Source organism: Gallinula chloropus (genome assembly GCF_964237585.1).
Source record: "Gallinula chloropus genome assembly, chromosome: 28".
In the NCBI taxonomy this organism is placed as follows: domain Eukaryota; kingdom Metazoa; phylum Chordata; class Aves; order Gruiformes; family Rallidae; genus Gallinula; species Gallinula chloropus.
Window position 1 is genome coordinate 4,741,629 of NC_140113.1, and position 16,056 is coordinate 4,757,684.

Here is a 16,056-nt window from a genome sequence, read left to right on the forward strand (position 1 = left end):
AGGCTCTGTGAAGGTGAGTATTGATGAAAACTTGTTGTGAAATACTCTAGGATTGTGGAAGGGTTCTTGAAGCAGTCTGTTCCACGCTGGCTTTGTGGAACTATGTTCTACTATTGAGGTACTAGAGAGCTGTTAGTAATTAAAAACCCTCATAATATGTAATGTTGACCAATATCAACTCATAGGACACAGATGAATAAAAGCAGAAATGAATAAGATTGCCTTCAGCTTTTCTGCCACTGTGAATGGTGTTATCTTTCTCTCTTTGGTTTTCAAGGCAAGTAAGTGGCTGTCTTTTTAAGAAATGTCTACATAGAATAATTTAGTGTTTAAAGACCTGTACAAAGTTGAGTCAAAAAATTCTAAGCACACCTATATTTTCTCTTTCATGTGGTTTCTTTCTATTTCTTGTTTGAAACACAATTCTTCCTAGCAAATACAGTGTAAAAGTTAGCAGCAAAGATGAGAAATACATGTGGTAGGATTGCCTCACCTACATGGGTGGGTTTTCTTTTGCTTTATGTCCCTGGTTTTGTACATATTGAGGAACTCTGAAGAACTTCTAGGTTTGATAACTTGTTTTGATTCTAGATGTGTGCACTCAGCCTTTAATCACCCTTTAGAAATTTGTTTAAATGTGTACCTTCCCCTCTTCTTGGAGACACAGTGTGTGTAAGGTTCCGCTGGTCTGCCAAAAGCAAATGTTGTTATGATAAAATAGACTACGGAGGAAACAAAGCAAGGCTTTTTTTTTTTTTTTAAAGCAAATGAACCTCCTGTGTTGCCTATGCAGTTACACTCCTCCCTTCCTTCCACAACTAAAGCAACCTTCGGTGGTTACTTAGAGCATGAGAAATTATATAGTAATATACTGCGATTCTAGTAAGAGATACAGGCAGAAAGTGTGTGTCAGAAATGGGAACGTTGCTCAGAAAACAAACAACAGGCAAGAAACTTCCGTTGTTTCTTACCTTTCTCATTGGTCTGCTTAATTAAAAAAAAAAAAGTAGGTGATAAAGATCTTGTTGAAGGATGAATAAATCAAGTTATTACCAGGGAAACCTATAGTTTTTCTGTTCCCAGTTCATACCCTTTTTTAGTGAAACTGTTCTTTCTGTTGGGGGAGTTTTAATATAGAAAATCACCGGTATGGTTCGTTTGCATTTTCTAGACAGGTACAGCAAAGATCTAATCTAAAACTAGTCCTCAACACTCTACAGTCAAGTAGAAAATACTAATAGATAGCTGTTGATAGGAGAAACTAGCAAAACCCACCAGAGAGTGTTGCCTTCTTGCCCAGGTGTCTAGGTTTTGTCCAGAGGAACTAGGAGTTGATGTCAGGTCTCGTTTCTTCACAAGGACAAAGGTAGAGCAAACCTTTGGAGCTGCACAGACATAACCTCTGCTGTTTAGTGAAGGTCAGGTCAAAAGGGCTTCAGACCTACCTGGAGAAACCTGTCAAAGGAGCATGTAGTTCAGATTAACTGCTGTCCTAAGCAGGTTCTGGAGACAGTTTTCAGACCATGCTGAAGGGAGTTTTTCTGCCACTGCCAGCTTTGTTGATACCAGGGTTGCAGTGGGTAACTGCTGTCTGGCCTTACCCTGACCTCTTTGCTGGCTGTTTGTGAAGTGAAGGTTGGTTGGTTTGGTTTCAGTGGTGTTTGGGGTTTTTTTCAAAGCTTGGACATTGAGAAGCAGCTATGGTCTGCTGTCTGTATTAGCAGATACCTTGGTTCAAAGCTGTCTGTGGTCGTTACTACCTGCCAGGGAAAGGCACTTACTGTGTGGCATGAATTAGACACCTTTAAGATCTGTATCTTTCCCTTCTCGAAAACTAAGGTTGAGAAGGGGTGACAGCCATGAGATTACTTCCTTAATTGTATCTTAGGCTGACTCTCAGGCTTATGCTTGATATTTGTTGATAAATTATTTGCCTCCTTTCTCACTCCTTTTTGAACCCAAATCTTCAAGATAGCTCAGGTCTTACCAAGTCTTAAACTGATCCTTGCTTGGCCCAAGAGAAACTTCCATGGGCTTTTTTCTGATTAAGTGCTCTAGTGTGCTTTTTTCAGTATAACTGCCTAAAGGTAGAGTCCAGAACCTTTAAAGAGAATTGGAGGAAGGCTAATACAGCAGTGAGTAAAACCAGAGAATGACAAGGAGAAGGTGTTTCAGAGCCAGCAAGCCTGGATACCAGTGTACATCAGAGCTCCAACATAACTGTTACACAGAAAGATTTGAAAAAGCAGTATCTCTGTCCCTTATCTGGTTTAAGATTCTCTTCTTGGGTTGAGGAAGATCAGCTAAAAAAACCCCACTTTAGCTCTCCTGACTAGACTGTTCTAATAAAAATCCCCCAGGGAGTATGTGTGTGTTCTTTGTGAAGTTCCTAATGGACATCAGGTTTTGTACAGCTCCCCTGGGACTTGGCTGAAGTAATTTGGTGTTCACTAAGTGGTACTGGAGAACCTGATGAGTTCTTTGTAGAGACATGGAAGGTTTTCTATGGTTTTTTTGATTCAGTATCTTGAATAATGCTCAAAAAGCACCACAATGATCTAAAGAGGCCTGTGCTTTGTATAATGGGCTGTGATAAGTGGAATACAAGACTGTATACATAAACAAAAAATACAAGTCGTTTATATTGACATACTAAAGCAAAGGTCCCCTGTGACAGAGATCTAAATTCCAGTGCAAATTGTTTTCTCAGACTGTCCTAAGCTTGTGCCCTGTACAAGCTGTACACTTTATTTTTCTCATAGAGGATTACCTGTAGTGTTCAGCACTACCAAACCTCTGGGTGGGTTATTTCTTAAAGTGTTTTTGGGGTTTTGGTAGGACTCTTGTGTAGAATTAAAAAACCTGAAAGGGCTGATCCCCTGAAACCTGTCAGTTAAAATGGTTTTGTAGGTTCTCACAGATGGATAATTATGTTTTCTACCCTGAGCTGCAGATTGAAATCAGTCAGAGTTCACTGCTAACTAGTTTCTAGGTAAAAGTTGTTGATTACAGAAAGAGAGAACAGATTTTTTTCTCTTCTTTTTTCTCTTTTTTCTTTTTTTTTTTAAAGTACAGGAAGCTGCTGTGTGGGTGTCAGTGATTGGGTTGTAAGTAAAATTCAATGCTCTAGTGCTTTGATCGTGGGACCTACTCCTTCAGCCCCACCCTTACCACTTCCTTTAAATGAAGCACCATGCATTCCACATTGCGGTTATAACAATACTGTTAAACAGTGATATTAGTGGAAGAACCTTCACCACTAACCGGTGTGTAACCTTCAATCTCTTCTAAATTTTTATTGCTCACTTACAGTGGTTTTGACCTTTTAAACCTTGAAAGAATATAAAAGTCCTAATAACGCAGGAAGAAATTGCAGTGTGCTTTCTTCTTGCAGTGATTATTTCATAAAATGAAATATGTTTATCACTAGTTTGGGTTTTTTTAGCCTGTGTAAATGTTGTCATTTATATGAAATATTTTGTATGTTAGTGACTAAAAGTGGGGCAGGTATCGAATTCATAGTGAATTTCTCCAGTGCTGATGCACTTTAAAAATTCAGTTTTTCTTTGGGATGCCAATACATCAATAGCAGCAGAAAGACAGCATGCAACTTGGAATTCCAAGGACCACCTGGTGAATTCATCCCATGTAGGAGGGAAATCAGCGGGTTTGTTTAGCCGTTATTTGAAATACAGGCATTAAGGTAAATTATATTGGGACATTATTATTCTGCACAGACTGCACAAAGAGTTTGTTGGAGAACTTTAGCTTTGTTTTTGTTTTGTTGGGTTTTTTAATCCATTTAATCTTTACCTCTCTGATGTAGGATGGCAACTAAATTTCTAAATTGGCATTTCAGAGGTTAGTGGTTAACACCTCTGTCTTTGAGTTAGGGACTTTGAATCTGTTCTCACGCCATTTTTATCACTAGTAGTGGTTTGGAAATGTCAAAATATTGCAAAAAAGTCTTGTATACAGACCAGGGCATGAACCAGCCTTGAACTGAGAAGTATGATTTTAATCCCTGAAATGCCTGGCTTGTGTGGAGCCTCAGCAGACCTCAGTGTGAGCACAAAGGTTTGCACAGGTTTTAATGAGTGGCTAGAAATTATTACCAAATAATGGGAATTAGGTTGTCGATGCCACAGAGTTAGGGCTTGGTATTTTTACCAGAGCACAGATTGCAAAGCTGCTAGATGTATTTTGCTGTCCCACCAATGAAGTCAGAAGAGGCCCCTCCTGATTTAAGCAATGCCTGACTGATCGAGTCCTACTTGTTCATCTTGACAGTTGGCAGATAAAGAGAGATTCAATCTCAACCTGTTGATGACTTAAAACAAATGAAAAGGGGTCAGGGCTTGAAGATCTTCAGGATCTTAATATTTTGATGAGCTGATCTGAAAACTCTTTTAGCTCCCTCATCTACAGAAACACTTTTCTGGGTGAGGGTGCTTTGCCCTTTCCTCACAAGTACAGTTGCTGGAGAAGGTTCTTGTCAGCCCCAAGTTGGTTAGAAATACAGGAAAAATCATCAGCCAGCTCACAGAGCTCTTGTCCATTCTGTTCATGTGGTGCTTGGACCTTGGAAGGTCTGTTAAAGATAGATTTGCCTTCCAAGTGCTTGTGATTAAGGATTTCCAGAAATAAAACATCCTGAAAGCAGTTTGACTTCAGAGCTTTAGTGAGCTGATACCCAGATGAGGTATGCACACGTAGTCCAGGCTTACCTGGACCAGGATGGTCTTAACTGGAAGCTTTTGAGCTAGACTCATTCTCTGGGATGTCTTTGCACCCCTTGAACCATTTTAGATACCTCTTGCTGCTACTACTGTGCATGATGCAGCGAGCCAGTGCTGTGTTGCATGAATCAGAAGGGCAGTGCAGGCAGCTTGCAGCCGGGCGATGTTTGTACAGCCCTGCTCTGCTGCTGCCTTCCTTTGTGTTTGGTGCTTCCTCCTCCTTTAAGTCAGTGATAGAGTTCTTTTTTCATATGTGTCACCTCTCTAAACATAAAGGCATTTTATGGCTTGACTGTTTTTACCATTTTAGAATATTTTTCATCTGCAAAGCAGTACCAGAACACTGTCAGTTCACAGGGACCTCACATAGATAGTTTTCAGTGAGGAAAAAGCTGAGATCTAGGTTTTGAGTTGAACTTATAAAGGGCTTTTAGTAGTGTTTGTTTGCCTATGGTTTGTCTTCAGTGTCTGTTAGATGAGAATTAAGACTTCTACTTGTTCAGTGTAACAGCATGCAGACCAAAGGCTGAATGCTTTGTTGTGTGCACTTACTGATTTTGTTTCTTGAAAGAAAATGATGACGTAGGAATAGTTTAGTGTTTAAACACATCACGGTTTTGTGGCCATTCTTTTTGACCTGCAATGTTCCTAGTATATGAATTTGCATAGAAATTTACTCTGTATTTAGTGACAATAATGGTAAAAAGAAAGAAACCATGCTAGGTATAATAGATGTCATAGGAACTAAAGAAAGAACTGTGTTAATCTAAAAAAAAGTTAAAAAATAATTCCCTTGCATTTATTTTCATGGGCATATTTTGAGTTGAGGAGCTCAAATCATTTGGTCTTGAGGACAATACAGAGGTTCTGTCCTTTATTCATTGCGTGATCGCAGGAGTACAGGAGTGTGATGTTTTTCTGAGCAGCACCACACACCTGTTTCCTTAGAGCTGCTCGAGTCCCCAAGGTTATTCACAAACATCATGGTGCCTGTTTACCTTTAAGATTATTTTCCCCCTCATCTGCAGCTGAGAGTGAACAAGTCCGTTTCAAACTTTGCCTGGAACACTACTTTTTTTTTTAAATTATTATTATTTCTCATGCCTTCTAGAAGACCTGACGGTTGCCTTAGAATGTAGGCATCCCTTGTTGTGTAGGATAAATGACTCATGGGTGGAGCACCTGCCCAGCCACAAACTAAAAATTCCATTCACGCTTTGATTCTGTTGTTTATGCTGCTCTCTGACAGTCAAGATATTTCGGTATCGATTGTTGAGAGAGGTTGATCAGAACAGGTTGTTGAATCTCCCAACGAATTCTCTAACCTCACCTTTCAAGAAGTTTGTAGCTTTCAGAATATTTCTCTTAAGCTGAGGTTTTTGAAGTTAGGGACTAACCAGCTCAGGTTGCAAGTTTTGCAAATATTAAGCAAAAGCAGTTTCAAGGGCTTTTTGCATAGGAAAAAATCTTCCTTCTGCTACTAAAATAATATGGTGTGATTTTTTTTGAGCAAAGAACTCTTATCACCAAACAGCTGAGTTTGAAATACGGTGCACAGATAGCCCCTGTTGTGGACAAATACCTTGTAATATTCTGTAGAAGATTGGTATTAATTTAACTAGCCTTCAAGTGTGTTTTAAAAACCAGTAAATTTTTTCATTAAGTTCCTAAAGATCACAGTTCTTAAAGTTTTAGTCTCCCTCAGTGGAAGAGCTGGATAATTTACCAGCGTGGTGGAAAACATGCTGAGTAAATTAGGAATGATCCATAAATTTGGTCAAGTGCCAAGAGAAAGATGGGCTTGGGAGGCACCTTACATACTGCACTGTCGACAAGGTTTTCTAGAGCAACACTTCCTCAGGCTTGAATAAGATGATATTAGATAATCTCTGGTATGGACCTGACTCATGCTATCACCAGTTATCGCTGTCCTAGCTGGCACAGTGACTGACTTCTGACTTGTTAAAGTGTATTTTTCACTGTAGAAAGGAGTTTCCTGGAAAGGGGAGCTTGTTTAGTGAAAGTTTAAAGTCCTGTCATCTCAAGTCTGCCCTGTTTGCCTGTGAGCATGCAAAATCCAGTCCTCACACACATGAAAACTTGCTGCTTCTCCTAATTCAGTAAGATAATTCTTCTCAGCAGAAAGTTAGGACCATTGTTGAAACTTAGAGGATTGAGAAGACTATAAATGTTGAACTCCGTTGCCTCATTGTCAATATCTTGTAATTCAGTAAGGCAAATTCTGCAGTAGCCTCCTACCAGGGAGATGATATTTGCCTTGAACTATAGTTCTCAACCCAGAAGCTTGCGGTGGGGTATGAAATTAGATAAATGTTTGGTATGGGTGGAGTTCACTACAAGTTAACAGCATTTACTGTGGTAAACCATTTTGTTCATCTCTTTTTGCTGAAGTTCAGTCCTCGGTGTGGTTTAGGTGCACCACTTGGGTAACTGCTGAAACTGCTGTGGTTTCAGAATAGGACCTGTTTTGCTTTTTTCTAAACTTTTTTCCCCTGAAACTATTAGCAGAAAAATCAAGTAAGTTAGGGCTGCAACTGTTTGCCTGCGCGTTCCTAGTGCCGTACCTCAAAAACCATGAGCAGCATCATGTTAAAATGTAGTATATTTTTAATCTCTGGTAAATAAGATTAATGCAATCTCAGTTACTACTAAGAGCATGTTTTGCAGTGGTAAGATTTTACCAGTGTCCTTCAATTCAGCTGGTGACACTTGAATTGTGATTTGGGTATTTTTTGCTTTGCATTTATAGAAATATTGTACCCCCAGTCTTGAATACTGAACACAGAAACCTTCATGTAGCTCAGTATGTGCTCACTGCACTGGGAGACTTATATCTGGTGTAAGCCAGCAAAGATGTGAGAGAGGTAACTCTGGTGTCACTATTACTAATTGCTGGCCAAAAAGCAACTACACTTGAACATTTAACTGAACCAAACAAACTTCTGCCAGGCCTCAAAACCATAGTTGCTGAGTGTGGCAGGATAAAATAAACTATAAGTAATGTACAAAGTGTCGGAAAGAGAACTCAGTCCTGAGTGCCAGGATTGGCATTGGTCTGCAAAAAACTAAATCTATTTTTATAAGGGCTTCCCTCTTTCATCTTTTCCTTCAAAATGGCAGGATTAAAGCCCTTTCCTACCCTTTAATAGGAAAAAACTATCTGAGGAAAATAGCACTCAAAGCAAAATGAAAATCTGCAGTCTTGTTAGCAGTATCTCCTGGGGACGTTTCCTCTCCAGCAGAGTTATTCTTTGTGTTCTGTTGTGAAGATGAAGCAGAAGAAACCCCGATGATCTTTGTGTACCTTCTGAAACCACTAAGGGCTTTGTGCAAAAACATTAAACAGGCCACCTAGAAAAAACAGGTTTGCTGAGCAAATACGCTGCAAGCCTTGTGTTCGTATTAAGTCACCAATTCCACAAAGTGGTTTTGGCAACAGATTTAACTGAAGAAAAGGGAAGCTTGAAATGGGTCTGTTTTGCCCCTCTCAATCACAATTGGTGAAGGGGCAGTGTAGGGGGAAGATACTTGGTGGGGGAGGATTTGCTTGCTAGTAACTGGCAGTAGAGGACAGGAGGTAATAAAAGGTTTTGCCTGGACTTTAAATTAGAACTGCAGATGCATTATTCTCTTTGTAATTTAAAATACTCAAAGATAAGTTGCTCTTTTATCTGGGTAATTCCATACAAAACCCTGAGTTGCTTTGCTTAGTTCCCTAACATCTCATAGCTGTGACTGAAGGTGGGGACTCCCAAAGGCTGATGAGGGGGATGTTGGTGCCACGGTCTGTTTCAGAGAAGAAAACTTAGCCTCTGCTGATAGTAAAGGCAGTTTGGAACTGGGGTGCAGGAGTGGCCATGCTTGTGGGGTGAGCAAATACCACTGGTATGTCCTGTATATTTTGTCAATTCTTTCTATCACGTCTGATCAGCCTGTCCCACGTGTGGCTGCTAATATGGGGATCTGTAAGTCTTCACCACATCTATCAGCCAGGATGGAGCATGTACTGAACCATGAAAGAGAGTACTGGGGGTGAACTTTGAGACTTCATTTATCCTCAGGCTTCAAGGCAGCTAAACCAGTGTCATTTCTAGAAACCGTTTCTCAGACCTTACAGACAAGTTCCCTGGGTGCTCCTGGGTGTTCTGCAGTTGTAAAAACGTTTCAGATTGTCTAATCTAAATCTTCTTCTGTAAAATCTAAATCCGTTAGCCTGGTTCTTGGTGGAAGACTTGCCTCCAGGGCTGTGATGGGGTTTCCTTTGAATACACTTTAAGACTAAACAAATCTCGTATCTCCTGCTGCATGTGTCTTGTTTTCTATGCCTCTTTCTGTCTGCTTGTTCAGCTGTGGGCTTTCTTGCTATGTGTGTTCTCTGGAGCACAGTGCCTTGTGAGCAGTCCCTGTATTGCATCTGAGATCTGAGTATGATGGTAACACCGAGCTGAGTCTGCATGGTTCCCTCAGGTCCTGGGTGTATCTGTGCCTGGCTGAGTTTGAGGGCTATAGGTCCCTGTGCAATCAGTAAGGAGGTATCACCAGCACAGCGTGGAGCCCTTGACTCACGGGGCTGTATGTCTGGCAGGCTGAGCAAAGGCAAGATGGACTTTGGGCTGCCCCTGGGATAGGAGAGGCTGAGCTGTGATTTAACGGCTGGTGAAGACTGGCTGCTGGTTAGGTTAATTAATTAGTGCAGGTTTGCTGATCACTGTGACAAAGGGATTTCCAGAGATTTGAGCAAATTTTATGAAGTTCATGAGCAGCCACCAAAGTATCTTGTTAAAAGGTACCAGGCTGTGTCTTGGACATGCCAAGTACATGAAAACTCAGGGTTCAACTCCCTTTCTCTGTGCTTTTTGAGTATGCGTATGCCAGTGCAAATGAATTATAAGATTCCTATTACATTATATTTCAAAGAATGAGCCATATCAAGAAAGATCTCTTTATTAATGCAGATAACATATGTAATTCAGATTATTATGCAGGAAATTGTAATACCTGTTTCTTTCAAAAACGTTTCTAGATTTTCCTTTATCATCAGTCAGGTACACATTATGATCAGGATTGTTCATCCAAGGAGTATTTTCCCTGGAGACTAGACTCTGTACCTGTCAACAGCAGTAATTTCTTTAAGAGAGAAAACAAATTACATTTATCTGTTTAGTTACTGACCTAACAAAACAGAGCTTTTTGGAGGGGGATTGAAAATTAACCATTGAGCTTCCAAATGCAACATATAAAGACATCCATTATTTACAAGCATGCTCAATATTCCTGTGACTTTATGTGTTACTGGGGTGGAATATAAGAACAAGCAGTCACCTACAAAAGGTGGGTTGCAGAGCAAAGCACCTCAGATCAAGGTGATTCCTTAATCAGTCTCTTTTCCCTTGTACATGTGGTGGTAGAAGGATAAACTTGTTCCAGGAAAAAAAATGCAGAATGCATGCATTCTGTAAAGGCTCAGATAAGTTAATATTTAATTTGATCATTTATTTTAGTGATACACGTGTACTTGAGTATTTTGACTTTTCTATAATCCCACACTTAACCTTGAAATATTCTAATCCTGGAAAATGAACTAAGTTATACTTCTCAAATTCTTCTGATCAAATGTCTTTATATTGGGTTTTATAATTGAAAATCTTGATGGTATTAATACTGCAGTATGTATAAGTAAGATGATAAATCCGTTTACATAAAACAACTGTTTGAGAGGATTTGCATTAAGAAATGAATGCCATTATATTTGGTTAAATTTTAAACCACGCCAGGAAGAATGGATGATGCTAAAGTGTCAGCACAGTTTCCTATTGAAGGGCTTTGCGTTGTCCGTGGTAAGTAACTTCTCTTTCTCCTTTTGTTTTTTGTTTTTGTTTTTTTTCCTAAACTTTCCAGGTAAAAGTACTCCTGTAAGCCACCTTGGGTCTTCAGATTTTCCCAAGCCCCATGATCCATTCCAGCCATTCGGGGCTGACAGCAGTGACCCCTTTCAAAGTAAAAAGGGGTTTGGGGACCCATTTAGTGGAAAAGATCCATTTGCTCCCTCCTCTTCAAGTAAAACTTCTAAAGACTCTTCCTTGGGGTTTGCAGACTTCAGCTCTGTAAGTTAAGTTCATTGTCTCTGAGCAAACCACTTTCTGCTCTGCTTGCAGCAATCTCTTGGGTTTTTGTTTTAACTGCAAACCTACTGTTCACTGGCTTCTGTCTCTTTAGTACCTTCATGCTGTCCTCATTGTTTTTGTATTAATATTTCTGTAATAAAAAGGCATTATTTCAATAAAAAAAAAGAAGTTTCATACTAAATTTCAAAGGGTTTACTTGCATTTAAATTATTTTAGTACAGTGTGCCTTTACTCACCAATTCTTTGTAGCAGAATCTGTATTGTTTTTGTTGCATGGAGGCTGTTTTGTAAACTGATTACTTTTCTTTTTTTTGGAGCCAATGATGTAAAGATTCACAAACAATTGTTGAAAACATTTCTATAGCAATTTTACCATATCTTGAGAAGCAAATACTTAAAGGGAAAGATTCCATAAAGTATTTGTAATTGCTTGTGGGGGAAAAAAAAAGGTCTGGCAATGTTTGCTGTGTACGATGGAATGTGGTCATAAAGATACATATACGAGACATGGATTGAGAATTTAGCTGTTGAATTTTGTTCCAATTACTGATTTTGTGGAAAAGACAAAGAAAATAAGATTGTTTTTGTAGAAACAGCCACACTGCCCTCCAAAAGACAGCATCAGAAGGTTTGAAAGCAAAGCCCAGTACCCGCTCATTAATAAATGCCAGGGTTTCCAAATGCCTGGCTTTGTTTTTAGCACTGGCAGGTACATTATTGCCTTGGAAGTCATTGTAAATGTAGTAGTTGTGTGGTTCTTAGTGCTTCCACGAGTAGATAGAAATCTGTTCCATCCCCAGTCTCAGGCTTCTTCCTCCTTTCATGTGTTTTTGTTCTGTCCCATTGCCATGCAGTAAAATTGCCAACTTGATCTGTTACTTTGATGGACACCGTTCTGTGTTCATCAAGTGGCAGTCTTGAAGTATTTCAGGTTGCTTTTTTAATGGTTCCCCCCCCAGTTATTAGTTAATAGTAAATGTGTATTGCTTTCCTATTTGCTGTTGTTAGTTGAGGTCATCTGTGCAGACTTTTAGCTGGCCTCAGTGCTTTAATTTATTTCCAATACTGAAGATGTCAAAGTTCAAGATACTATGTATGCTTTACCACAGTTAGTACTAGCCTGTTGAATTTGCACAGTCAAACCCTGTGATTGTATACAAAATGGTGACATTCTTAATAAAAATAAGACGTAAAACTTGCTTTATCTGAAATTTTCTTGAACACTTAATTTCTTCCTTGAATGAAAGACAGCTAATGGAACGGAGTGACTGTTACCAGCTACTGTCGTCTTTCTTACAGACCTCACTTCTTAAATTGGAAGCGTGGCTTACACTGAGTGGTTATACCAAATGATCAACCAAAGTCCCTGATCCCCCACCCACCATCCCAGTGGATGCTTTAATGTTAAATTTGCTGTGCCATCAGGTTTTCAGGAGACAAGATTATCTTTAGAAAAAGAGGAAATAGTAGGATGTTGAGCAGTAGCCACTTGTAATTACCTGTTAAGTGGCACTTCATCCAGTTAAATGAATTTTTAATTGGTTTTGTGAATTGCTTTCTACTGCTGTAAGAAAAAGTATTAATCAAATTTTACTGAAAAGAGAGAGATGTTGATCCCTGCTCTTTTCAGTTTGATGGTATGGGGGTGTTTTGCTTGCCTTTGCCACCATTATGTTGCTACACTTGATAATCCCTAATCCTTCTGAATGAAGTCTTTAAGTGTACTAGTTGCCTTGTAATCAGCAAGAACATTGTGCTTGTCTTTGCCTGATGTTTGGGAAACTGTTTGGAATGGAAATGAAAAGCAATTTTACTGTACTGAAGGTTTTTTGACATGCACTTTGAGTCCCTGGAATCTGAGAACAGAAGCATAGGCTTGAATTGTGGAATAACCTAATTTTTAATTGAAATTATTATTGTTGCAAAGAAATAGCATAAGGGCATTCACTGGATTTCACTAGCTCTCCAGAAAATTTGGTGATTTTTTTTTTTTGAGATGCTGGCAAATTTATACTCCCAGAGATGGAGTATATTCTCATTCCATTCTTAGCTTTTCCCCTGGCATTAAACATGGCTCTTTGGAACAAAGTGAAGTCTTTGGGCAGCTCATATTTCAGGTATTTCTAGGTTCCAGTTTCAGTTTGCAGAACAACAAGAAAAGCAATCTTTCCACTAAAAGAAAGCATTTAAATTTCCAGGAAACAGAGCACATTGAACTAATTTTTTTCCCCTCTTAATATAAACTGGTAACTCAGTAAACACGAGTCAGCATAGCTTTCTGTGATCTGATTCATTCACTGCACTCTGCTGTTTTCCTCATTTATGCCTTGGGTCTAACTCTGCTTCTGAAAAAGGGAAAAAACCCTGGTATTTAATGAAATGACAGAGATGTGATACGTATTTACAGGCTTCCTGAAACCTGGACATGTACCAAAAGCCAAAGTTACTGTGTTTAAATGACTTGTGATTCATTACGTTACCTTTTTATAGGCAATCTGTGCAAGTGGTGTTGATGAACTCTGGTTTAATTCACTGTCTAATGGTCAGAATTATATTCCTGAAGATTTTCTGCATGCTAACCATTTCTAAGGAGGCCCATCTGGATCCCTTCCCAATGAAGCACTTGCCAGTTTTTCTCCTTTTTAATGTTTTACTCAGTGCTTTTAACCACAGAAACATTAATTTGTCTACAGCATTAAACAAGTCATGATTGGGACTTTATAAGCTTTGGAAGACTTATCCTAAGATGTGAGCCATACAAGTAAAAAGCCTTATCAACATTTAAAAGTAAAAAAAAAAAAAAGATGCCTCAGAGGGTTTGACCAAAGCTTATTTCATTTCTGAAGCTGTTAATTCTCCATCCCAGCTATGTGATCTTTTAAATTCTCGGAGCAAGTGGAGAAGTCCTACTTCCATTTGAACCCATCTTTACTGTATCTTGGGGGAAAAAAATGATCTGTTTAAAATCTCAGTGAGCTTTTAAATCTTACCTGTCAGCTGGCGTTAGCTAGATGAATAATGATGATAGGTTTTCTTTGTTTTAAAAGTAAAATAGCATCAGGATTGTGGTGCTTCTACTGTATTTCAATGACACTGAATGCAAAGATCCTCATGTAAATTTTGCCAGCAATGAAAGCAGAGGTATTGTTTGAAGAAAAGTAATTTTAAAATACTCCTTTTTTTTTTTTTTAACATCAGATCACCTGAAAAATCATATTGAGAGACATGAAATGAGGAAGTGTGATCATCCAGAAGCACATAATACAGAATTAGTTAAGTTATGACTATGTGAGAATTGGACCTGGGTTGAAAGCAATTCAAATAGACAAAACCTATGAATTCTAGAGGCATCGTGGGGACAGCCAGGCACAGCTCTGGCACCTAGAGATGCATTTAATACTCAGTCCCGTATCTCAAGCTTGTCTGGGAAGGTGCAGCCGCATCACCTAGTACGACAGCTTATTTAGCTGTGTTCAGTTGTGGACCACAGTATCCATTGAGCTGAAACTGAAGCTGTAAATTCCTTGCAGTTATCTCTTCCCCAAAAAACCCACAAATAATATGTTTTCCTGAACGTTCAAAAAAAGAGAGGACGAAGCAAGTTCTGGAAGCGGGATACAATGGGAACATTTGCATGCAGCTGTGGAAAGCTGCTGTTAACATCGTCCTCTTCAGCAATGCTAAAATTAAACAGGAATGGATTATATTTTAGGTTTAAATTGTTAGGATTTCAATAACATATCTCAGTGCTTTGTGCAAAACTTCCACATACTTCAATGGTAAATACTGGGCTATGATTTTGGAACAGTTTTGCTGCAGTGTGCTTCAGTGTGTTTTGGGAAGCTTGAACAGGCTTAGAAGCTGAATGCTATAATGTGTTATGTTTCCATAGTGTTTTCTGCTGAAGTCAATTGGATTCTCTTACGTTATTTCTTACTGGAAGAGCTGCATGTATTTTTATGTACAGTAACAGAAGTGCCTTTTGTAACTTTTGATTTGATGATGGAACTTCCCACGAATCCCCAGTCTCCAGAGTCATTATTAAACCCCTCACCCTTAGCAGGGAGCGCTACAAGAAAACTCTGCGATGGAGTTGCACAAGAGTAAATAACTCTTGGTCTTTACCAGCTATTTACTATTCTTAAAAATGGATGTAGGTTGCTATGCTCCCAAACCACTAACTTGCTTTTTTTGTGTTTGTGGAGTTTTTGTTTGGCTCCAGTCCTCTGGCTATTTTCATACAAAACTGAGACATGGATGCAGGGACGTGCAGCCCAGATGGGTTAGTTTCCTGGTGGGAGGAGGAAGAAAATAAGGAAATAAATTAAAGGATGAAGTGAGGAAATCAGTGAGTGAATTTTTATCTTAATCCAGAACTAAGACAGCTTTCTATCCTCGATTCATATGTTTAATGAGTATGATTCGTTGTATTTTTCACATCGTTTCTTCTGGCTTTTTGGTAAATGTATTAATTTCTTTTCCATTTTCATTTTTTAGTTTGGAAATGAAGAGCAGCAGCTGGCATGGGCAAAGCGTGAGAGTGAAAAAGCAGAGCAAGAAAGACTAGCTCGATTGCGGAGACAAGAGCAAGAAGACCTTGAGCTGGCTATTGCGCTCAGTAAGGCGGATATGCCAAACTCTTAAGCAGAGGTTCTTTGGCTCCACCCTGTCCGAGTGAAACCTTTAAACGTGGCTTTTATAAAAAATACTAACTTCCTGGTTCATGTTGTGAAAATAATTTTAGTCACCTTCAACTCTAAGCAGGACTGGCTGGTCACATCAAACTGGGCTCTGTGTGGCTTTTCAAGCTCATAATATGCAGGAAACACTGTATAAGCTGTATTATATGTTCTAGATAAAATTTACTGCTTGTAAGAAATTTAATGTGTGATCCTAAGATGCTGAAAGCCAAGTTTCTTTATCTGGAGGACAATGTTGCATATAGCAAATGGCAACTCGTGAATCTGGCTTTTTATGACCTGAATTCCATTGGGGTTTTTTGAGGCTGCAGTATGAATTTCAAAGAAAAGATCATAAAAAGAGAATATTTCTAGAATTAGCTTTCACTTCTTACGTTTATTTAATAATTCATTGTATCTCATCTGCATCATCTATGTCAAGGTCTTCAGCATAAATTCATTATTAGATGGTCCCTTTTTATCCAGGAGATA

General features: G+C 39.0%; 1 protein-coding gene across 1 annotated transcript in view; it reads left to right on the forward strand.

The window, feature by feature from the left end:
• The window catches only part of EPS15L1 (epidermal growth factor receptor pathway substrate 15 like 1), a gene marked incomplete at its 5' end in the record, with an annotated part of 36,853 nt that extends 21,179 nt beyond the window's left edge, over positions 1 to 15,674 (forward strand). The window contains 2 exons of the mRNA XM_084276387.1: positions 10,659 to 10,864; positions 15,383 to 15,674. Coding sequence (XP_084132513.1) covers positions 10,659 to 10,864; positions 15,383 to 15,529 — 353 coding nt within the window. The 3' untranslated portion in view covers positions 15,530 to 15,674. The remainder of the gene's footprint in view (positions 1 to 10,658; positions 10,865 to 15,382) is intronic.
• Between the last annotated feature and the right edge of the window lie 382 nt (positions 15,675 to 16,056).